The following is a 25109-nucleotide window of genomic DNA, read 5'->3' as shown; positions in this document are numbered from 1 at the left end:
GGATTTTATTTAACAGTTAACTATACGTTTCGCTCTCTTACATTTTTATTTCTCCCTACCCCCCGGTATGTTTTCTTGGGAACCACACAGCAGCTCCCCAGTGTCCAAAACCCTTTTCAACTCTCCAGTGTTTGACAAATGTCCTTCAACAAATCAAGTTTTCCTGCACAGTATAAGTATTTGAGAATATGTATTCCTCACATTCACACTTCACAATTTATGAACATAGTATGAAAAGTGGAGTTATCAACAGGTAGCAGCTTTGCACTAGCAGAAAGCATTTCTGCTCTTGCAAGGCTAGGCATTCTGTTTTCACTGACCTGTCCCTATCTACTGCAGCCACTTCTCTCCCTGCTCCAAGCTGCTCCTGAGAGGTGGGGGGCCCTCCAGAACAATATGTATCATGATGCAGAGTGTTGCAGAAGATCGGAGGATTCGTGAAAATTGGGTGGATGCACAGAAGTGCTTTCTACTTGCACAAAGCAGTCAAAGGCATTATTGGACATATGATACAGAACCCAGCATCTTTAGAGATTTTTAAAAAGTTGCTTTAAAAAGATTTTTAAAAAGCTGCTTTAAAAAGTTGAGCTGCTTCTTTAAGAACAACAAAATTCCATTCATACCTATATGAGATTTCCGCCCATTCCTTTTAACTGTTTTTAAAAAGACCACTTACATAGAAACTTACACACCAATTGGTCTGTGGCATAAGCAGCAGTGATTTCATTGGGCCTCTGTAGCAAGCAGACGTTGTGCACCTGACAACTGCCTCTTGGACTGGGTTTTATTATAAAAATGAGGCAGAGACAACAGGGGCTATAATGCAATCTATGACCAGCTTTTTCAATGGTATGGAATACTTTCCATAGGAAGCGTATTGTTTTTCTCCCCTCTCTGGTTACTATGCACCCCAGACCAATCATTGTCACCTTTGACATTTTAGGGAGGAATTGTGGGGATGGGAATCCTGAGCTGATGAGTGATAACTCTTCCATACCCCTTCTCGTGTCCCTCTGACCCACTTTATTTTTGGAAGCTCTTGACTGCTGGATTAATCAGGGTCCCATCATTCTTGCCGCTTTAACTTTCACTGGAGCCAGCCAAGCTGCACGAATCAATGCTGAGCTTTAATCTAATCTTTGGAATGTGGTGCTGGGATTGTGGCTCCATCTCTTTCCCAGCTGCTGCTGAACTCCTTCTAGGGCAGTACTCTGCCTCTGTGCAGGCAGACACTGCACAGGAAGACAACATAAATTGTGCAGTGCGCAGAGCACACAGTGGTGGTATGCTTTGGATTTGGTGTAGAAATCCTCATTGTGTTGGGTTCATTTATTTGAGTATGCATCAGTGACGAACTGAAACCCCCCCTGCAAAATAGAAGGATGCCTCTGCAGAACCTTTATCATTCCATGAAGGCAGTCCAGGCAATGGGCATGTGGCATGTAGTTAACAGGAGACTATGCTATGGACATGTTTCAAACTAAATTCTTCCTTGTGCAGATTTTACGTCATAAACACGAACAACACTATAGATCAGAGCATTGGAGGAATCTAGTTCAACCCCCTACGAATGCAGGGAATCCACTACTACAGCATCCCTGAAATGTTGCCCTGCAACCTCTGCTCAGGAACCTCTAATGAATGAGGCATTGCATTGTGAATCCAACTAATTTACATTTCAGTAAGCTGTTACAGAAAACAAACAAACAGATTTTTTTTATCCATTCCTGAAACAATTTTCAAAATAAATTTAAGCCTTATGTTTTTATGTTGCAATATTGTTTATCCTGACAAAATACTGCGTTACTTTACTGTATTATACAAAGGTTGTGTTCGCACTCCCATTTGCTGTGCACTCACTGCGTTTCCAGTGCTGGGTTTGTAATCCATCTTCACATGAACTTCTCCAAATGCACATGTATCCTGTACTTCCCTATAAACATACCCCTGAACATTTTATGAGTCTAAGTTTGGCCTCATTGAGGGGCAGTATGTCAATATGAGTAGGAAAATGAGAGTACCCCTAAACATTTTTTAAAGAAAAAAAAGCCCTGAATCTGACACTACTGAAGTAGAGCTGGTGTAGCAATTGTAATGCACTGTGCTAGGTGCTGTATGTTTTAAAATTGTATTTGTACTGTATTGCTTCTTTCATTTATTTTATTGTATTGCAGTTTGCATTCCACAGGATTCAGATTGTAACAGAGTAAAATGCAACTTGAGAAATAAAAAGCAATACAGATACAGTTGGAGGTTGATATGAATATGGAATGCAGACATGCTGCAGACCACCTGAATGAAGCTCAGTTTGGGAACCCCTGCTGTACCACTTCATGGCTTGTTGGTCGCAGTTTGCAATTAATCTTAACCGTGTCTGCTGTAGATAAGGCTACTTTAAAAATCACTGTCTTATTAGTGTCTTGCAGCAGTCCAAACTCTCCCCAGCTCTGCCTGCTGGCAGAGTGTCTAAAAACCACAAGTACAAGTCTAATATTCTCCGATGGTCTGTTTATAAGAGTTGCCCTTTTGTCAATGTGTGTGTTTATATCCTCTGCTCATCTGGGTCTACCCCCAGGATATTTTCTAATTATAAAGGTGCCTACAGAGGACAGCGCCTTGCAATCCAGGCTCAGGAAATATTTATTTGGCCAGAAGCAAAGATGAAATAAGACACTGTCTGTATTGGACAGGGTTGGGATGTGCTCTTTAGAATAAAAAGGACAGCTTGTTATCAAAACAAAACGGATCCCTGGATACGTTGTTGGGCAGTGATTCCTCTGCTCCCCTCCTGTAACTACTGCAAGACAAATAAACAATAAACAAGCACACTTAGTAGCAGTAGCAACCAGAGGGTATCTTCCTTTGCAGCAGCCCACCCACCCAGTCTGCTTATTTTCCAGTGATTTCAGGGACAGATTGGCATGCTTTTATACCTCTGTACAGATTTGCTACATGCTATAGAACCATACCCTGGACTACAGCAATACGGAGAAGCTGTCAGGAGAGCAATGCTGGCACTCTTGTCTCAGGCTGACTTGGATTGTCTTAATTAGTAGGTATCAGTTAATTTTTCTGTGGCACATCAAAGCTACCGCTTATGGGCACCCTTGTTAAGATACCTAGAAGGCAAACAAAAGTGTTAATCTAGTGGAATCTACCACTATGTATATTCTTCAACAACCTGATGACTAGGTATTATTTTACAGAGGGGGAAAAGCACACACAACCTGTTAGCCCTTCAAAGAGCTTAGAGAGCTGTGACATTGACATTCGCTTATGCTAGTCCATGAAAAATAAGACTCGGAAATAGCAGTTTAAGGAATGCTGGCATTCATCATTCTTTCCATTTCTGCTTGACCTTAGACCACTGTAGCCAAATGACATTGAACATTGCAAATAAAAGGAGCCCCATGGGGTGTTGTATATCTAAGATGTAACCACCCTGAGATCTATGGGTATAGGGTGGTATATAAATTTAATAAACAACAACAATGATTTTAAACCATTTATATATAAAACTGTATTGGGTAAGTGCACAAATGTGATTTCAACTGTGTGTGTGAGCATCAGGGCTTTGAGATAAGCTACGACTCCAAGCAAATTCTATTCCAGATGTAAGAGCCATGCTCCTCAACCTCCTAGTTCTATATAACAATTTTTTTTTGGCCTTGTGACAGGTGAGGAAGCATTGGAGCTTAATGGCAGAGCATGTGCTTTACATTCTAAATATTCCACCAGGTACAATCCCTGACATTTCCAAGTAGGACTGAGAAAGGTCCTTCTTGGAAAAGCTTGGAGAGCTACTGAAAGTGTAGACGGTATTAAGCTTGATGAACCAGTGGCTTAGCATAAGACATTCTCTCTCTAAATAATAAAAATAATAATTAATAATAATATAGGCTCAGTGGAATTTCCCTTTTTGCATAGTTTTACAGAAATTTATAAATAAGTATATCTGCTATCTAACCACCCATCTTCATAAGCTCTGTGGATGCCTTCTTGATTAAAAGGAGGGGTGTAGAATGCTTAAAAATAAGTAAATGAAACAAATTTATTTTACATATATGGCTTAATGATTTGACTCAGTGCAAGACTCCATGGTTCTTAAGCAGGAAACCCAAGTGAAGAACTGAGTAAGCTTGAAATAGCATGAAACTGCCTTTAATTTTGGAACAGAGCCAACTGGATTGTTCAATCACAAAGTCATGGATGCTTGACAGCTTATTAGAACTCTTCAGATTTCAGCATATAAAATGCAGGTCCTTAACATAAGGAAAGCATGCAGTTTCATATACACTTGAAACATTGAGTGGATCGGAAACTGCCTGGGTTGACACTGGTGTTGAGGCTGTTTACATGTAAAAGTATCTTGGCAGGTAGTAAATGTGGATGTGGTCTTTCAATAAGATCAGCCAAAGCATTAACTTGGCATGGAGTACATTATCTCCCTGAAGGCTGGGGGAATTGAAAAGGTGTCTTTGTTTGTGGTGGCGCCAGTGGTGTATGAATATCTCAGTTGTATGTCAGCGTCAGATGACTTGTCTAGCTTCGGGGCTCGACAGAAACAAAATAAATACAGTGCTCATAAGCTTCCATGTAACACAATGTTAAATGATACAGATATTTTATTACCTGTTTCGAAATGCCTCTGAACCACAGCAGGAGAGTAATGGTGTGCACATCTCCTGATTTTAGGCTTCCCAGAGGCACCACCTGGTTGACCACTCTGGAAAAGAGGATGCTAGACTAGATGAGACTTTGGTCTGATCCAGCAGGACTCTTCTTTATGTTGTTTATTTTAAAATGTCTCCCCTGTTCCCCATTCCAACTATGGTGGTAACTCAGAACAGCTAACAACATAGAAAATCATCAAGACAATATTAAAAGCAACAAGAGATTCTTGTTTCAGCCTCCTAAAAAGACCTGAAGTAGACATGAAGCCACAGGCAACCGTGCTGTAACCAAAAATACTCTGATCCTTGTGCCCGTAGTATTGAATGACAGTCACTGGAGTTACCTGAAGCAGAATTTTGGAAATCGAGTGGAGTATATAGCAGGGCAGGTGCTTAGGATCTACAGGACTCAAGTGGTTTAGGGCAGGCATGGGCAAACTTGGCCCTCCAGATGTTTTGGAACAATTCCCATCATCCCTGACCACTGGTCCTGTTAGCTAGGGATGATGGGAGTTGTAGTCCCAAAACATCTGGAGGGCTGTTTGCCTATGCCTGGTTTAGGGCTATAAAGTTGAGAACTAGCAAGTTGAGTTAAGGCCAGAACAGGTGATCAAGGCAGATTGAATGGGACTGCAGTTATAGGCTCTGTCCATCCCATTCCCAGGCATTAGCTTGGCCAGCAGCATTTTGAACCAATTTACATTTCTGAACACTTTTCAAAGGCAGCCCTGTGTAAAGTTCATTGCAGTAGTCCAGTTTTGATGTTCTTGGTGCATGAATAACCATGGCCAAGTCCATCTAGAAATAGTGCTGGATCAAGAAACCCTCTGAAGCCTCAACTCCATCCAGCACAGTCTGTACCTCAAGCCCTGGACTAACTGATCTACCAACAAATAGTACTTCTGTGATCTGGATTAAATTTCACTTTATTCCCCATATCCATTACCTTACTGCCGTTCAGCATTGCTTCAAGATTACTATACGCTCCCTAGATTCTGTAAAAATGGGAGAGATACTTGATTATGGTTATAGCTATCTGTTCATGATACAGTTCAGAGTGGTGTTTGAATGCTGATGTTACAAACTAAATTTGTTTCGTATAATTTATCTCTTAAACTCTTACCAACAGATAAGAAAAACTCCAAAATCTGTATTAGGGCAATACCTTATCACAGGTCAACAAAAACATAAATAGCGTGGAAGGATGCATGTTCTCCAGAACCCTTCTGTAGGCTAAATGGTAAGCAGAGCAAGGGGTGGGGGCCAGAGAGGGAAAGACATCTTGTCTGGCACCAAACCCATGGAGTTTGCATCTGGTCAGAGACTTCTGATACAGGGGCAGCCCACCCATGAGGCAAGGTGAGATGACTGCCTCAGGCGGCAGGATCCACAGGGGCAGCAGATCTGGCCTCCAAGGAATGCATTGCCTGTTGCTGCTGCTGCTGCTGCTGTGGTGGGAGCAACAGCTGCAGCACACTTCTTGGAGGCCGGATCTGCTGACAGCACCACCACATGCACCCCTACCTCTACAGTGGCCTCTTGGCAAATGGGAGGCACTGGTCTTCTCCTCTCACCCTTGTTCCCGATGCAGATCATTATTCCTCACTTGATCCTTCCCTGGTGGTGGGGTTGGACGCCATTTTGTGGTTCTCCTCAGGTGCCAAAATGTCTTGGGCCAGCACTTGAGATGGAATTGGAGAGGGTAGAGCAGGGAGTTGAATGAGGCTTCTTTTAGGTGCCATGTTCCAAACTGGTCTTGGTACAACCCGATAGCTACATAGCACCTAAAAAGAGTCACGTTTGAATGTCTGCTACCTCCCCATCATTCTGCTTTAAAACTGACCAGAGGCAGACCTCAGGCCTTAACATTAGCCAAAATAGTTTTCCTCCCCTTCCCCTTCTGCTCTGCTTACCATCCAGTCTGATGAAAGGTTATGGAGAACTTAAAAACTTGCACGCTGTTTTGTAATACCTTGGCTACTCGAATAATGGTACTGCCCTGATAAGGATTCTGTAACAGAACCAACATAGCATTTGTGTGCCTTATCTTGTCTCAGAACAGTAATCACTAGGTGGCGCTCTAGCTCTCTAAATAATCATTGTGCACCAGGACTGGGCAGATTACATGAAGTAAGTTCTTTGGATAAGACCAGCTGATCTTTTAAGGGACCGTTTCAGTGTAACATCAGCCACTCTTTCTTATTTTCCCTTTCCCAAGTAAAATGTAAATTCACATATTTGTGTCACCTTTGCCAAACTATAACTGTAAGCACTGTGTTGTCAGTCATTTGGGAAAGATTTCAAACCCAGATACTTTATTTAATTTACAATATTTATGACCTGCACAAGGCAGTATACTGAGTAAATTCAAGTTATCAGGTGCTCAGAACAGATGGGGTAGTTCAGCTTATGAATTTGTAAAGGGACCCCTGACCATTAGGTCCAGTCGTGGCCGACTCTGGGGTTGCGGCGTTCATCTCGCTTTATTGGCCGAGGGAGCCAGTGTACAGTTTCCGGGTCATGTGGCCAGCATGACTAAGCCACTTCTGGTAAATCAGAGCAGTGCATGGAAACGCCGTTTACCTTTCCGCCGGAGCGGTACCTATTTGTCTACTTGCACTTTGATGTGCTTTCAGACTGCTAGGTTGGCAGGAGCAGGGACCGAGCAATGGGAGCTCACCCCGTCGCGGGGATTCAAACTGCCGACCTTCTGATTAGCAAGTCCTAGGCTCTGTGGTTTAACCCACAGTGCCACCCACATCCCTCTGTTGGATCTTTAGTCTGACCCAATAGTGGCAATGCTTTTATTCTTATGGTAGAGTGTGTTGCAATGTGAGCTTCTGAGATACGATGCATGGAATTTGAGATCTTGCTATTTTGGCAGATCTTCTTTAGCAATGTGTTTCTATTATTTTTACAAAGTTAAATCACATACACCTTTGCCAATTGTTTGATTCTGTTAAAGAATGAGTGCAAAGTTCACAATGCTCTACCATTCTCTGAGCCATTGTGCTCTCTAGTTGACTCACACCTTTGTTTAAAAACAAACTTGGATGGATGGCCATGAGTCACCACTGAAAAGCTAAAGAAAACAGGCTCACTTCATCAAGCACGTATCCTGCTGCACAAAACTGTTTACATAATTTGCATCCAGTTCAAACTGGGCTGGAAATGTTCCCAGTCAGAGGCATACCTAGTGTCCCTTGCACCCCTGGCAAGGAACTGTATTGCTGCCCCCACCCCCCAAAAATCTGAGAAGCAGTAGAGGTTGCCTGGACATCAGGAAGGATGTGCCTCCTCTGGGCTGGATGGGACACCCACACTGCTCTCTACCAGGAAGCTGCTCTGAGGGCCCCTTTCTGTTCCTTCCAGCAGCAGCAGCAGCAGCTTTTCCTGCTAGAGATCTCAGCAGATTCCTCCTGTGGGCAAAGCAGGGGCTGGAGTGCTGAGCCAGGGTGTGTGTGCTCTCGAGGTGTCATGGGAGGACTTGTGCCCAATAAGTGATTGGGGGGCAGGCCAGCACCCCTGTTTCACCAATGCCCTATTTCCCTCTGTTCTTGAGTGTCAAGAAAGGATACACGGAATTGGCCTTTGACCATCAGTCATGTTTTCACAGCAATATTAATAGTAGTATAAAATACAAATCATTGCACTGATTATGAAAACCTACTTACTTCTAGATTCTGGAATAAGGCAGGTTTTTAAAATTAGGACTCCAGAATCCTGTCTCCCCCAGAAGCTTTCCAGAGCACCATTCAATATCCCATGGAGGAGTCTCCATCACAGAGCAGATGCATTGGACTTGCCAGTCAATGTAATTCCTGTGATCACTTGTGAACAGTGTCAGAGAAGAGCTGTTGCTCTGTGGTTGTGCACGTGAGAAGGTCCATGGTTCAAACCACAGAATCTCCAGGTAGGTCTGAAACTGTGGGGAGCTGCTAAATCAACATCTATGAGTACTGATCTAGATTGATCAGTGGTCTGACTAGGTATGAGACAAATTCATATGTTCCTACCCACATGGTGGCCCTCAAAAGGCATTTCAAGGCAGTTTCCAGTTTAAAACACAAGCTCTATATGTGGGTGGGTGAAGGAGTTGGTGTTTATGCATTGACCTCCAGATGTCCTGAAAACCAGCCGGCCTGCTCTGATTAAAGACTGTGTTGCCCATTAGGGAAAAAAATCCAAAAGCCACAGTAGGACAATACCTTTATTAGGACAAAGCAAAATTCACAAAGTCATGAGCAAGCTTATGTTCCCCAGAAACAGTTTTTTTCCAGCCAGAACTTGCCGGAACTCAGTTCCGGCGCCTCTCAGGTGGGCATCATTGCCATTATAAGGGAACAAAGGAGCCATTCATGGTGAGTTCTGGTGCCTCTTCTAGAAAAATACACTGCCTGAAACACTTAGTCAGGCTGGATGTTCAACAAAACAATGCAAAGGGGAGAAAAAGCAGAATATGATGTCAAAGCTCCAAAGTCTGCAGTTTGTAGCAGTGTTAAGAGGGTATTGGGCAAACTTCATTAAGTAAGCCTCTGCTGGATGCTAAATAGATTTCAGGTTGCACCAAGGGCTACTGGGAGAAAGAAGCAATAATAGCAGCTCCCCCACTTAACCCCCCCCAACTTATTAAATCTATTTCCAAATGGCTGGCCATGTTAATCTCAAGCAGCAAAAGCAAATATATTATACTATAACTTTTGGGGGACCCATTTCCAGCAGTTGCTCGGTTCTGTCCCCAGCACTAGAACTGAATTCCTTTACTTTAAACAAATGAAAACACAACTTGTGAAATAGCTCATCATGGTGCATTCATGTGTAACCATCTGCCCATGTAATAACTGACTTGGAAAAACAGAGCAAACCCTCCTGTCGGGTGAAAATAATTCCTGTTCCATTCTCAGCATCTGAGCCTTTTCATACATTCACCCAGCTATGCCACTGAGTATCCACCTAATAGAGTGCCTGAGGCTATTCCCAACTCCACAAAAAAACCCCCAAACCAGTGCTTAAACATCCACACTTTACATGTTTAGGTGTAGAAAGACTTGCACCTTAGTCCTGTACACACTTTCCTGGGAGTAGGCCCTACTGAATTCAATAAAGCTTACTCGCAAATAGACATATGTAGGATTGCACTGTTTATATGCTATTGGAATGAAGCCAACAAAAAAAATAGGTCCTTGCCCCAATGTGTTACAATCTAAATTATGGCACTTGGAGAAAAGAATGAAGAGGGGAGGAAATGGGAGAGGAAAAATAATGTATGCACCTAAAAAGCAAGAATGTGTGAAGCAACCCTCATTAGTAAAACACATATATGGGTGTTCAACTCTTAATGAGTCTAGTGCGCCTCCAGATTTTTCTGAAGTAGTCTAACTACAATTCAGTGAAACAAAACAAAGCTAATCCAAAGTTTTAAGAAGAACATTTATCTATATAAATGTTACCTGACAACATCGTCTCATTAGAATACTAAGGCTTCAATTAATTCAGTGAGACTTCTCTGAGTAAACATGTATAAAATAGTGCTTTGAATGAGGATGGGAACTGTGGTTTTCAAACTCAGAATGTATAACAGTCTTCTTAATATGTGCCATTGCATTTCGTAAAGGATTCCCCATCTCCCAACCCTTAAATGCTAAATGCTTTTGTGCCAGTTAAATTAACTTCCTTCATAGTACCAGATCTCAGTGTCAAAGGGTTTCGCCAAATATGTCCATTTCCCCAGTTCCTTCCTTATTCTTTCTTCTTTCCCTTTTCAGGATTGTCTTTCCAGATACGGTAGGTAAGAGAAGAAGCTAAGGTCAGCCAGGCAAGGTAAGGCAGCATCAGCAGTGTTGCTGTTTTGTTAATAGGGTACCAGGAATACATCGTGGCCAGCACTAACCCATAAAGACCCACAATGTCGATCAGGGCCTGGAAAAGAGAAACAGCAATGTCTAAATGATTGACTCACTGGACAGAATGCAAAAGACGCAATCTCTTCTTTTACCACAAGGATGAGAATGATCCTACACAAAGCAAGTGGCTGAGCACTCCAGGACTGCCCCATCTGCTCCCCTATACCTCTCAGGCTTTTCACGCCAGAGCTTTTTGTCAGTGGAAGCATTGCTCCATTGACAACTGGAACAAGTTGCTGGTCCCCTCATTTCCCTGCCTCCCTTGCAAAGATATTTCCACGATGTTCTGCAGGAATCAGGACAGAAGCTTTTATTTAGCAGGCACTAGTGGTAGTGATGGCGGCAAGCTCAGTGCACAGGGTGGATCCAGCTCATAGTGGTAGAGCAAGGTTTTCCAAGGTGTCAACTATAGAATCCTTTCTCCAGATACTATGCTTTCGTGCCAGTAGACAGCAGAGCTGGGTGGCCCATATTCCTTTTAGCAGAGCAGAATAAGAGTTATTCCAGTTGTAATGTCACTTCCATCTGTGCTTAGAAATGTTGGCATTCTTCCTCAGTTCCCTAGAGGCTGGAATTTAGCCATCTGAACACTCCAGGCTCTCCTTTTCTTCATCTCTAATGCAGCGCTAAGTGTCTAAATGTGCTAATCCAAACAACTCCTATCATACATATTCTCTTATTAACACTTTGGCATTTTACAGTTTAATAAGGCACATATGAATAACGAGCGCACTGAAGCTCTGGCCTTTGCTAGCTGATTAGGTCAAGGTGTGGTGCTCAGAGCTGCTTATCTCAAGACACACCATTCTCAACTGAAAAATATGGATCACCCCGATCATAACGGTGCTAGCTTCACACCCTTCTCGAGGCAGCCAGCTGCTTTAATTTTGAAGGCAGTAAACAGAACTGCAAGGGGCTGATATCACTGGTGGGAGCGAGCTGCAAAGTGGATACAAGCCATGCAAGCCTTTTGCCCCAGTTCATTAAATTCTCCTTGTAACTAAATGCCAGCTACAAACATGGAGGACCTCGCTTGAAGACTCATGTATTGTGTGCCCAGGGAACTTTAATTGCCACTAAAACACATTAACCTATCTGCCTGCTTTGTTCTGTAGTAGGTTGTTTTGCCCTCTTTTTCTGCTTTACCCTTTGGGAACATGGACAGAAAATCAAGGGCTTGGGGCCAGAGAGAGCAAAAAACAAAGCCGTAAAGAAAGTAGTTCTAGTTCGTTTGTTACATTTATATCCTGTTTTTCTTACTGGGAACTTTGCCCCTATTTTCCTCTCCACAACAACCCTGTGAGGTAGCTTAAGATGAGAGCTTATGACTGGCCCAAGTTCACCCAGTGAGCTTCATGGCAGAGTGGGTCTCTCCACAGTTCTGGTCTAACATTTGAAGCACTGTGTCCCACTGGCTCAACAACTGAAAGCCTCACTCTGGACCTTCCTAGTTTTGACATTTCTCACAAAAACTCAGTATATTTTGAGGCCCAGGAATAGTGTGTGCGTTTACATAAACATGCCTGCTAGAGGATTTTTTTTAAAGAGTCTGCACATTCCACTGAACAATTTTAGCCCAGCAGTTTCTTAGTCAGCCTCGTTGGAGGTCCCAAAAAGGTAACTGCAATACAGGCAACATAATGGTACAGCAAATGTTTGGGATACATTACCAGCTTTAGGTTGTGAGCGCCAAAGAATATAGGAGTCCATGCCCAGTTCAGTGCAAGCTGAGCTCCATAGAGGCCCAGTGGGACAACTGCTTGACTGTTGAAGCCATCAAGGTCTTTCCACACCAAATATGAAGCATACCTGCAGAAAAGGAAACCAGACAATGCTTTGCTTTTGAATGCCACATTATCAGCTTTGCTTCAGTAGGATTACTACTCTGAGCAACCCTTCCCGTGTAAACCTTAACACCAGTGAAATGCAGCTTAGATGATGGCTTAGTACCTTTGAAGCTTTTTCAGTAGAAGACATAACAAATCTATGGTGCCACTGCACAAGCACTTAGTTTATAAATATAGCTAGAATCTCACTACAGAAAGCCTGCAACTTACATAGGGGTTACATTCTGGGAATCGCACATAAAGCCAAAATTTTGTATAGTCAAAACCTATTGGGTTCAATGGTGGGTCGGATTGCCAATGTCATTTCCCCAGGAACCCAGCCCCCTTTCCACCCCTTTTTAGTTTTTTGCTACACGTGTAAACCTAAATGTGCACAATAGAAATGTGTGTAAGTTGTGGGCTTACTCTATTTCCCAGAGCTAGTTTAATGTTGCATCATTTTTGGTTATCACTACCAATCTAGCAGGAGTTCTGAGCCCCCAAGGAATCTGCATTAAAGAAGTAGTGCAGAAGGGTCTAAGATATTAAGTGCAATTCTACACCTGTCTACTCAGAAGGAAGGCCCACTTTCAATGGTACTTTGGACTTAACTCTTAATAAAGTGTGTTTAGGATTGCAACCTAAGAGTCGCAACTTCTGTCCTCCTGGATGGAGACAGTAGGCTGGAACATCCTCATTAAAGGCAGCATCCTGACACTACTTAATCCATTGCAGGGGACTCTAGGATAGCCATTCCCAACATGAAATGCAAGAAGGGAGACGGAAGCAAGGAGCCACTGGGTCAGGATTAATTGCAACAGGTAGCACCCAACTAAAACCCACTGAAATGAAGGTACCCGAGTTAGTTGTGGATCTATGTTGAGTGTGACTAATTGGATAAAACCCACCGCGAAGAGGAAATCAGCCATCTAGTTGCTACAAAGGCTACAATGGAAGCAGCAGAGGCAAATGGAATTGCTGTCAGTCTGATCCCATGTATTTTTTCTTGGACCGAAGTTCCACTGAATTCAGTTGGGCTTGCTTTCTAGCATGTGCTTAGGACTGGAGCCTTGAGTGAAGAGGAAGGGGCTGCCCAGGAAGCCTTACCCCATGCTTGTATACAGTGTCGTCCAAGCAACTGGGAACATTTTATTGGGTGGCCGCCATGACGGTTTCTTCAGATCTTCAAACCACGTGGGCACTTCCTTCCGAGTGAAGAACCAGCCCAGGAATCCACCAAGATGGGGCAAGGCTGTGAAGCCAAGAGCATGGACCCACATCTTCAGCCAGACAGTTCTAGCAAATACGGATTGCGCCTGTGCCTTTGAAACTGAAAATTGGTACAGTAATTGTACACCGTTACTTATTTTCACATTGGGAGGTACTTACTCTCAACTTGAGATGTGTTTCCTTCTGTAGGTTAAAGGAAATAAAGCAAAGATCTTTTTTCTAGTGTTGGTTAAAATGAGGGACAGATGCAGATGCTCCTTTTCCAATGATCTTTCCTTCGAGGATGCTGTTATTAGCATTTTAAAGTTAGAGTAAGCCATTTTACTATATCAAGAATGCTGTTAAGACCATGGCAATCTAATTTGGCAAATTTATCTCCCCTTAGCAGTCTGCTGCTGTTCTTCAGGTAGGCCACTTATGGCCCGTTAGAAGCTTCATGTTCAGAATTAGCATATATGTCTTGCGTATGGGATGCTGGAGACAAAGAATAGGGGATGCTCATCATCTGCTGTAGGAGACAAGATGCTGTAGTAGATAGGCCTTGATCCTAGAATTGGAAGGGATCTTAGAGGCCATCAAGTCTCAACTCACTGTTCAATGCAGGATGTGCAAATCTGGTTGTGACTACAGCATCCCTGCCAGACAGTCTCTCAAGCTTTATTCAAGGCAAAGCAATTCTCATGTTTTATTTTTTCATCTGGCAAACCCTTACCTACATAATTACACTTCACAGCTGTGTACCAGACAGCAGATTCTCTAGTAAGCAGTCAGGGATAATGATCAGAAAACAGATTTAGTGTGCTTCCCCATCCCCTGAAGTACAGTATGTCCCATTCATTTCAAGTAGTTTTAGGATTATAACTAAAGACTTTTTAGTCCCATTGAGAGCCTGGTGTTAAAGTAGAGTTTGCCGAGGAACAGATTTCTTATCAAACAGAAAATTCTGATACTGTTTGCCTTTATAGGAGATCAGGAAAAAAATATTTCACACGCCCTGCAGCCTGAATGCTCTGTTAAAGATAGGTGGAATAAACAAGTTATTTTTGATCGCTTCATTTAATTCCATTGGGAATTTCCCATAGGCAAGATGTTTTTTCTTGACTGAAGTATTTCCTGTTTTCAGTTTTGTTTTGTAAAAACATTACTTCCAGCTCCACAGACAACAGGAATCTTGATTCCCATTCTGAAGTTCTAATACGTATTCATAGTCTCAATTTGTTACACTATGATGAACAGATGAGGAGAATAGGTAACACTGTAGGGAGGATCATTGTACATTTCTAGAATTACAGTATTATTTTTTTTAAAAAAACTCAGCAACAGCAAGAGAGCCCTGCTGCTCCAGCCTGCGAAAACGCTTCGCGCAGACGGCAAATGATTGAAGCTTTCGCGGACTAGAGTTGCGCAGGAAAGCTCTCCCGCCACAATCCAAGGGCGTTCGGTTGGTCACGCTTCAGGGTGACACGGGTCTTTGCTGTTAACATTTCTAGAAAGACGGAGAGGTGGCTTGGCTCGACCTTCCGCCTCGACGCAGCCCAGCGTGGCTTAATTGGCTGCATGCTGTGTGTGTTCTGGGGGGGGGGAGCCATTGCGCCCGTTTTGCTTCTTTGAGAGGCATTCCGTTCTCCGAGCGGATGGAACGTCCCGCTTTGCAACAGAACGCGACCACCCTGGCCAAGTTGCGCGGCTCGGGCGCCCCCCACGCGCCGCCTTTTGTTTCCCTTACCTTCCCGGAGCGGAACTTCGCCGTCTTGCCAGGGCGGACGCGAGGAGCGAGCCAATGGGCTTCAGCCTCTCTCGATCTCTCGCTGTGCCCGAGCTGCGGGAGGGAGAGAGCAGGGGCGAGGCGTCGCCTTTGCGAAGAGCCTGTGTGGGTCGGGTTACACAACAGGGACTGCGGCGTGCAAGTACGATAAGGAGAGAGGAGGAGATCGCTCTCGCGCTCTCCCCGGCGGCGCACCGTTTGTGTAACAGGCTGCAGAGGGCGGGGTACAGCAGCCACCCTTCTCCGAGGCCAGTCACCCGTCGGAGTTGGGCTGAACGGCTTGCGGAGCCAGGCCAGGCTGACGAGCTGGTGCAGTTCCTAGAAGAGATTCAGAGCTGAACCAGGAAGCTTCTCCTTTAAAAAAATATCCCATCTGCCATAATCAACTCGTCAAAGGGCCTTGGGCAGGCCATTGCTCAGTCCTCACCCAGAATATGGTGCTGATAGTAGTGTCCTACCTCCCAGGGTTGTTGTAAAACCTTGGTTAAGGCGATTCTTAAGAAGAGGATGAGGTGGTGGTGAGCCAGCTCCCAGGCTGTACACCAGGAATAGAGCACCTCAGGCCCCATTATAACCCTCCTGGCCTCTCCCCAGGCCATCTTCTGCACCACACTCCTTACCAGCCCTTCTTTGCACCCCCGGTTTTTGACTGGCTGCAATATGACCTTGAACTCTGATAATGCTTATTGCTTATCTAGATAGAGGATAGAACCTAGCATCCTGTACAACGGTAACATTTACATTGTTGCTCTGCTCGCATTTGCCTCTGGCCCTTCCCACCAATGGCATGTGGAAGGTTTCACTGGAGAAAATGTGACCCTCGGGTTCCCCACCCTCCTGCTGTACACCAAAGAGAGCTGCTAGCCTAGCCTCGTATCACTGTCAACTCCCTCCACTCATCTTTCATCCCTCTGGGTTAGCTGCTGGGCATCCAGTGGTCCTCAAAGGGCCAAATTCTTGTTGCAAAGCTTACCAGCCAATATAATGTCTACAAATCTCTTTGAATGTTCTGGTCTTCCTCAGTTCCCTTCAAACTCCATGCACCCCTTCCCATGCATTTGAAACAGGCCTTTTGAGTATTGAAACCCTTGGAGCATAAGCATCTGAGCTGTTGCGTTTGCTGTTTAATTACTGATGCTCTTTGCTGTGCAACCTTCATTAACCATATGCACTTGGGAGCACCTCTCTGCCAAAGTTAGCATAAGCTACTTGAATAAATAACAGCAACATTACAGATGCATGCTAAATGCAAATAAAAGCTAGACATCCATTTCCATTAGCGGCTTGCCTGCAACACAGAGAGCATTAAAGACTCATTCGCTTTGGCTATGGATAGTTATCTAATTTTTTATGCCTTGAAACAAGGCTCATGTGTCCAGATGGAATTTAATATTATTGCTGTTGCACATAATTAGTGTTATGTTTTATTGCACTCGAATGGTGCTAAAGAAAATTATTTGGTGGGAGACATTTGTGCTAAGGAGCAGATGTGAGCTGGTGTGATTGTGCAGAGCTTTCTGTAAGTGCCATTAACTTTCTGCATGCAGCTGTCCCTTCAAAGTAGCAAGTGAAATGCATTAATCCAAGAATGGGCATCTGGATGTCAGTACAATGCCTGTTGTGGCAAAGAGCTTGAGCAAGCAAACTATAACTAAGAAGTATTACTACAGTCTGTGAGATCAGCTTTGGGCAGGACACCTTCAGCAAGCCTCCTCCTTGAGTCTTATCTTCTCACTGTCATTATTGCCACCTGCTGTAAGAGATAGTGTGCCGTTCTGCTGAGTGTTTTAGGTATGGGAAGCTGGAATTAGATGTGAACAAGCATTTGCTTCAACAACACAGGGAGCAGAGATATTTTATGTTCTTCAGCATAGATAGTCACTGACTATGGACTATTTATCCCAAAGCAATTTTCTTCCTAGGGCCTTTGGGAATAGCTCACTTGTGTTTTCAACTTCTTCTTGAGACAGGAGAGCAAAGGCTCTTGAGATCTTTGCAACGGAGTACTTAATAGTCTTCCTTGTTTGACAATAAGCAAGGAAGAACTGATGTGAAGACTGGATGACAAATAACAGTTCTGCTACATCCAAAATTGGTCTGCTGTGTTGGCTTAGGAGAAATCTGGAGCTCCAAGTACTGCTTAGACCAGCTATTGTTGTTGTTTAGTCGTTTAGTCGTGTCCGACTCTTCGTGACCCCATGGACCAGAGCACGCCAGGCACTTCTGTCTTCCACTGCCTCCTGCAGTTTGGTCAAACTCATGCTGGTAGTTTCGAGAACACTGTCCAACCATCTCGTCCTCTGTCTTCCCCTTCTCCTTGTGCCCTCCATCTTTCCCAACCTCAGGGTCTTTTCCAGGGAGTCTTCTCTTCTCATGAGGTGGCCAAAACCCAGACATTAATTACATGTGTTTTTATCGAACGCATTTACTCTAAGAGATCAGGGAGGGTGAAAATAAAAGGCATACAGAACCAACACAGAAGGAATTTAGGACAACATTGCTGGTTCAGTGCTGATTCTCCTTGCAAGGTGCAGTGTCCCAAGTGTGTTGGTGGGAATCTGCACTTGTTATGGCTATTCTCATGTCATATGAAGGAGCACATGTGATCCATTGTTTGGTATAGATGGTTCTCCAAGTATTGAGGATGAATATGAAAAAAATAATAATAACAGGGAGACCTGGTATTTGCACATTCTTCTGTGAACCCACCTGAAGTTATCTGCTTGGCTAGACCAGACTCAACCAGATCCCCATGCTCCAGTCGCGCAAATTTGCTCCAGAGCCAAGATTGCAGTGTCCACAGCAGACACTTTCATAATGGAATTGCTTTGGTAATGGAAATCAAACTGTAGGGCTGTAATCTTAATGCTTCTTTCTGCCTGACTGTTAAGACAGTGTGCACCTGGGTATCTAGGGAAGCAGTTGCTACTGTATTAAATGCAAACTGGAAAGAGCAAACTGTGAAGTTAATGAGAAACCCAGTTTATTTACTAAGGCCATAGGAGAATGTTGTGATCAAGGAAGGATGCAATCCCTTTTGTTAGCTCCCTTCTCAGTTGTCAGATAAGTGTTTGCTATATACGTGCATCACTAGTGTTATTTGGATATATAATGGCAACCTGGTCCCCATGCCATTAGGTAAATCTGATTCTCAGTATGCAAACTGGACCAGACCCAAAGGGAACAGGCTGCATCTACAATAGTACAAGGTGTGCTGATCTCCAGTTCTAAAGTGTGGGGCACACATTTCCAGGATCCGAGTTTGGCTTTGCAAGACAAAGGTTTCAAATACCTCCAGAACAAAATGATCTCCTTGTGCCATGGGTCATGTAGCAAGCACAGTAGGAGTTGGACTTTCAGCCTGTCATGAAATATATCCGTATCTCAGGGGTAACTGCTTAGAGCTGATTTAAGTATGATGCTGGACATGTATTAAAAACAGCAGTAAACTTACTTGTGCAAAATCACATGCACCCAGGGCACTGTGTCCCCTTCCTTGAATACACAACAAGGATGGAGACCCTGTGGCCCTCCAGACATTGTTGAACTCCATCTCTCTTCAAGCCAGCATCAACGATGGTCAGGGACGATGGTAGAAGGAGTGCAACAACATTAGGAGGACCACACCTTCCCAATTCCTCCTGTGCAGGTGTCATGAGTCTTCAACTATGCTGAAGAGTGGGGTGGGCAGGGTGGGGCAGATGAGGAAGGGGACACAAAAAGATGACATAGGGGTTCTGAGACCAGGAAACAGAGGCTGGATGAGGCAGGTAATTCCGCTTCCCAGGATGTGACTACTTTGGATGGGGAAGCAGGGTCTCCCTTAATTACTATGTCATCTTAGGGCAAAAAAATACTATATACTAAGACCAGAGGCTGCCACTGTAGAAATACCCTCAGACACATTGATGCAGAGACACTGGGGCATATAGGATTAGAAACGTCTCAGGCACATTTTTTCTGTCCTGAGCTCACCGGCTGCCCCCATCCTGTTTTATTTTTGTTTTGGTTATGAATGTATTGGTCATTTCGGTACCAATTTCTATTTTAAAAAAAATCTCAAAGCAGCCAATAGAACATTACAAAATATCAAAATATAACATGGCTATGAGAGTCGAATTACATGCCTTCCTCTTGGTTCTCTTTCTCCCCCAGGACAGCTGCTTAAAAAAAATATGTCCCGTGGGATTAGGTGAAGGAGGCTCAGATTAATTTGGTGTTAGGCCCATTATGGAGCTATTAGGCAGCAGTGAAGTCTGCTTCAAGACTTACATTCCTTCACTCCAATGCTACCTTAGGTGAAAATTTAATTAGGTCTTAACCTTGGCTGTTGTGGAGTTAATAACTACATTTGAGAAGTTTGGTTAACTACCATTATAAGGCTCTCTCTTTTTGTGGGAGGGGAATTGTTAGACAGCAGCTGCCCTTTTTATGAGGGCCATTTATCTTTTGTTATGTTTAACCTTCCACTAAACAAAGAGGGAGAGAGAATCCTGCAGGAGCAAGTGCAGCTGGTAGCATTCTTGGTGTGTATCTTTTTATGGGTGTCTGCTGAACCTGCTATGAGACAGGAAGGTTAAGAATAGACTATGATCCCGCTTAAGTTACAGTAGCACATTGCTCCCCACCTGCCAATGTAATGCACGCTCAGTAGAGTTGGACCTGGGGGTTACCAATGCACTCTTGTTTCTCTGTGGATTAACCTGGTTCCTCAAGTGATGCGGGCATCCTTGGTATCCACAGTGTTAGAATTGTTGAAATAACCATTATTGTCCCATTTCTCTGGGGTGCTTGTGAGAGCCTCTTGCAGACCCCACCTTATCAGGAGGTCCATTCCACCCAGTGTAGAAATCAGACCTTTGGTGTTGTAGCATCTACCCTTTGGCATTCCCTTCCCTTGAATGTTAGACAGGTGCCATCTCTGCTCCCTTGCCATCACCTGCGAAAGACCTTCCTCTTTTAACAAGCCTTCTAAGTTGAGCTCTTTCCTAGTCTGCTTCTGTACTGGAATTGTTTTGAAAGGAGGGGAATAAATTGGACAAACAAATAAATAAAATAAACTCTGTAGACAGAATGAAAGGGCTTTCATGTGATGATTCAGGGCAAAGCCAGCTAAAGCAACAAATGCATCAGAATAAGGGAGGCATCAGTGCCAGGACTGTCCAACACTTGGTAACCATGATGAATAGATATGGGGTTAAATGAATGTACAATTTTCTGTTTGGATGCATTTTGTTACCTTTGACCCCTCGGAAGCAACATGATGTGTGGCAAACTTAGTGGGCCAACAGTCTGTTTCACATGCTCCTATATGTCTCTCTGTTCAGATTCCAGCTCTGTCCTGGGCTGCCATGTTTGGACCTCTTTCATTCAGTCTGTTGTTCCTCTAGAAAAGCGACAACCTGCTTTGTAAGGTCAGTGAGATATCTAGCTATCCTCAGCCATTCAGGATAAGGCAGGTGGTATATAAAAATACAGGATTGCACTGTGGTCTAAACCACTGAGCCTCTTGGGCTTGCTGATCAGAAGGTCAGCAGTTCAAATCCTGCAACAGGGTGATCTTCCATTGCTCTGTCCCAGCTTCTGCCAACCTAGCAGTTCGAAGGACACTAGTGCAAGTACATAAATACGGTAGGTACCACTGCGGCGGGAAGGTAAACGGCATTTCTGTGAGCTCTGGTTTCTGTTATGGTGTTCTGTTGCACCAGAAGCGGTTCAGTCATGCTGGCCATGAGCCAGAAAGAGTGGACAAACGCTGGCTCCCTCAGCCTGAAAGTGTGATGAGCGCCACACCCCATAGTCACCTTTTACTGGACTTAACTGCCCAGGGGCCCTTTACCTTATATTAAGATAAGGAGCATTAACAGTAATGACAATTCTATAAATCCATAAATGGAAAACCTATTTGGGAATTTTAAACTCGGGGCCTGGTTCTTAAGTCATGCAGGAACATAGAAATTTGCCTTATACTGAGTCAAACTCAATGTTTTCATCTAGTTCAATGTTGTCTACCCTAACTGGCAATCCAGAGTTTCAGACTAGTTCTCTCCCAGCCGTCCTTGGAGATGCTGGGGACTGAATCTGCATGCAAAGCAGATGCTCAATCCAGAGTGATGGCCCTTCCACAAAGCTCTACTTCCCTTTCATTTCATAGCAGGGGTGGTGAATTTGTGCTCCCCCCTCCATATCTCTGGATTACAATACCCCATTCACCATTGATGATTGGTCATGCTGCCTGGGGTTGATGTAAGCTGAATCTCAACATCTGGAGGGCCACACATTCCTCATCCTTACGTTAAAGAGAATGCCTAAATTTTCTCCGTTGCCTGATTGAAAACGGTCAAAACTTATGCATTTGGGGAAATGATTTCCTGTGGAAGAGGAGCGGTGAAATCAAGTGGAAACTACTGGTGAGGATGGAGCAGGCAGGAAAAGGTGTCAAGGGTGCAGAACAACAGATGCCTACAACTCCAGAGGGAGAGGCAGTGAAGGTCTTTACATCCAGTTGGATGGCTAGTTGATGTCTGGAATGACATGGAGATGCATTTTTGGGGGGTTCCAGAATCCTCCATGAGCTCTTTGAGCAGCTGCAGCTGCTGTTAGAGGCAAAGAGCATTAGTGGGAATGACTGGCACAAGCTGGCATCCAGACTTGGCATCTGTGGCATGAAAATCAGGTGACTTTTAGTTTTAGGACCGATTTCGGTGATGTCATTTGATATTGTTGTGCTTGTTTTTATTATAGCTTGTCTATTTTTATCCGGACTATAAGCCACCTTGGATATTTTACTGGAAGGTGGGATATAATTGTGTCAATAACTTACCTACCTTGGAATGGCAGTAGATTCCACATGCACACAAAAATAGTTGGGTAAGGCAGAACAATAGTGTCTTGCCAGGACCTGTTGGTCCAGTGTGCAACAAAAACATACAAATATTAGTTTGAAATTGACCAGTGTGGGAAAATGATTGCTTGCTCTTATGTACAAGCAATCATTTTCCCACATGATCAGCCTTTGTGTTTTTGTCACATTTGGGTTGACTGTTCACAAGGATGGCCATGGCAGCTTCCAGTCAAAACTCCTACAAATGCAATCCTATGCATATCTACTCAGAAGTATGTCTTATTAATTTCAATGAAGATTACTCCCAGGCAAGTGTGCTTAGAATTAATCGTAACCTAAACCTACCTTTTTTTGCCTGGGATTTTGTCAGCAAGTAGGCAATGCTGCTTTTATGGCTATTTAAGACTGTTGCCTTTTCCTGTCTTCATTAATTGCTTTTAGCTTCCACTTTCCTTTTATTGTCTTTGTTTATTAGATTGTCAGCGTGGGAAATGCAGGAGGTGAGATGAATCTCCGTGCTTCCATCTTTCATCCTACACTGCAGGTAGTGTTCTTAATACCCAGGCTGTTTCCTGACAGCCTATTTATTTTGCATTCATCCTGATTTGTTTGCAGAGAGGTCATATGATATCACATCAAACAATTGTTACCTTACTTATTCCAGTGCACTTTCCTGTCACTTTATATACTCTAAGGAACCTGATTTTGGGGGGGGGGGGGGTTGAGGAGCTGTGCAGAGTGCAGGATCCACTTCCATTGCATAAGCTAAGCCATGGCTTGGTGTGAACGGCAGGGTCTCGGAAATGAGATTGCACTCTTTTTGCTGCTGTGCCACACTGAGCGAAGATATACTTGACTTAGAATGTTGTCCAAACCCTCTCCCAGACAAACCATAAGCTGTAAGCTATAGGGAAAACCAAGACGGCTTCTATAAACTGTACAACTTCATGCGGTAAGTGGGATAGCACAGCTTTGGAAGCATAAATCCACTTTTAAAAAAACATGAAATATCAAAACAAAGCCACTTCCTAAACTGCTCTCCACAGCAACAAACAAAAACAGAAACACATTAAGGAAACACCTTGTATTTCGAGCTCATGTTCATACACTTAAATAACATAAACTTAAACCCATCTGTATTTGCATATAACTTTTATTTTGACATATATATTACAGAAACTACCATTTAACATTTACTTAGTGCCAGTAGTGTGCCAGGCACTTCACAATTCAGAAGTACATAGAAGGCATAGCTCTCCAGGAAAACAACCCAGTGCATTCCCCATGAATACCCCACGCAACGGATGCTGGAGTGCTCATTTGGGGAGCGTGATAAGACGCACCTTCGCTGTATCTCCAAAGGCAGTAGCACCACCATGCCCCCATGGAGGGGTCAGATCTTGATGGAGGTAGAAAGGCACAATTGTTTTTTGCTTGGTGCATGATGTGATACATGCAAGAAACCTTATATACCCAAATCCAATAGAAGGTCTTTCTTGGCCTTCTGAGACCAGAACAACAATCCCTGCTAGATGTCTATGTTGTATTAAACACCGCAGAGGGACATCTTTCCAAATCCCAAAGCAGTCTTGTGTCTACAGCAGGAGATATAGCTGTAGACTCATTTCCTCCAATAAACACTCAATTCAGGGTCTGCATTTAGAGCTGGAATTCTCCAAACTCCTGGCCATGCACACCACATTGCCATTAAGCAATGTGATTTGAAGAGGACAGCCCCTTTCCCTACTTGTATTTACTTTCCCGGAAGACATTCCTTCTTCTTCCTCCAGCGATTCACACGTCCAGCAGTGATTCACTTTTCGAGCGATCGCCTTGCAGGTAAGGAGGCAAGATAATGAAAAGCAATTCTGCTGGATGCACTGATATCCTGGGTACCTCTGGATTATTAGCTTCATTCCCTTTGAATCCCTGAGGACAAGGGGGCTGTTAAAGCTGGGTGTGATGCACGGAAAATAATAAGCAGCTTCTTAAATAGAATACAGAACAAAGGGAGCAGATTCATAGCTACATTATGGCTTCAAGTATGTATGTAAAAACTTAACTGTCATCCGCAAAGATTTCCTTAGTGGCTCATGTAGTTTAGACTGCTGAGCAGTCTACTTGGAGAAGCATTGTCTCTACCTATTTCATGGCTATAAACCCAGAGCTGCCACAAGTGTCACCAGGAGTGTTTCCTATGCTCTAGAGGGGCAACCAATTCTATGGCACAGATGGAGACTTTAAGTTGGAAACCCTTGAAGAAATGAGTTGGACAGAATATTAGCTAAAGCCTTTAATATATTGGGGGGGGGGGAGGAAATTCATTGCTAGGTAAGAGACCTAGTCAAATGCTACTGACCAGCCCCCAGGAACGGTGTTCATTTGGAACCTAAGAGGCACCTGCTGCATCAGACCAGTGGCCCATTTAGTCAGTGGTCCAACCAGATGCCTATGGGAAGCTACAACAGCACGCATCCCTCCTGTGGTTCCCTGGGTGTGTACTGTCTCTGAAACTGGAGGTAGAACTTATCCATCGATAGCCTTATTCTTCATGAATTTGTCTAATCCTCTTTTGAAGCCACACGTTCTTCAAACATTTAAGCAGCATTTCTCAAACCAAGATGCTGGTGAAGCCCGACCTCTGCCTCTACCCAGAACTCTGTGCTCTGAAATTTAAAATGCTTTATCCAGCATAAATTAGGCAAACTTGCACAAATGCTGATTTTGCAGAATTTAGACCGCACTCCTAATCCCATTTACTGGGGAGTGAGACCCACTGAATTCAATAGGATTTACTTCAAAGTAGGCATGATTAAGATTGTCTTGTTAGTCTGGTTTTCCTAATCATGGGGTGAAAAAGCTATGGAG

The 25109-nt window shown here is 43.7% G+C and overlaps 2 protein-coding genes across 3 annotated transcripts in view; one reads left to right on the top strand and one right to left on the bottom strand.

Moving 5' to 3' along the window:
• The window catches only part of OARD1 (O-acyl-ADP-ribose deacylase 1), a gene marked incomplete at its 5' end in the record, with an annotated part of 33578 nt that extends 20355 nt beyond the window's left edge, over nucleotides 1-13223 (top strand). Inside the window, 2 exons of one of the 2 annotated variants that reach the window (XM_081915648.1) lie at nucleotides 10439-10493; nucleotides 13138-13223. In XM_081915648.1, the coding sequence (XP_081771774.1) occupies nucleotides 10439-10478 (40 nt within the window). In that variant the 3' untranslated portion in view covers nucleotides 10479-10493; nucleotides 13138-13223. Of the gene's footprint in view, nucleotides 1-2943; nucleotides 3050-10438; nucleotides 10494-13137 lie in introns of those variants that run through there. The other variant, XM_081915645.1, reaches the window with a different exon arrangement.
• Nucleotides 8866-15567, bottom strand: LOC309372252 (translocator protein-like). The gene is made up of 4 exons (XM_081915642.1): nucleotides 15359-15567; nucleotides 13510-13732; nucleotides 12247-12385; nucleotides 8866-10592 (listed from the first exon to the last, which is right to left on the bottom strand). Exons 2-4 carry the CDS (start codon nucleotides 13680-13682, stop codon nucleotides 10413-10415), a joined length of 492 nt encoding a protein of 163 aa, XP_081771768.1. The 5' UTR covers nucleotides 13683-13732; nucleotides 15359-15567; the 3' UTR covers nucleotides 8866-10412.
• Nucleotides 15568-25109: the final 9542 nt, after the last annotated feature.

This window comes from Podarcis melisellensis, assembly GCF_964234715.1.
Source record: "Podarcis melisellensis genome assembly, chromosome: 6".
Classification (NCBI taxonomy): domain Eukaryota; kingdom Metazoa; phylum Chordata; class Lepidosauria; order Squamata; family Lacertidae; genus Podarcis; species Podarcis melisellensis.
Note: the sequence above shows the minus strand (reverse complement) of the source record. Positions and strands in the feature narration are given on the sequence as shown.

Excerpts from the sequence above, each read along its gene's own strand:
- LOC309372252 (XM_081915642.1), bottom strand. The coding sequence starts at position 13,682 with ATGTGGGTCCATGCTCTTGGCTTCACAGCCTTGCCCCATCTTGGTGGA. Across the intron at positions 12,386-13,509 it reads ACACTGTATACAAGCATGGG|GTATGCTTCATATTTGGTGT; the intron begins GTAAGGCTTCCT and ends CCTTTTCTGCAG. Across the intron at positions 10,593-12,246 it reads GCGCTCACAACCTAAAGCTG|GCCCTGATCGACATTGTGGG; the intron begins GTAATGTATCCC and ends TCTCTTTTCCAG.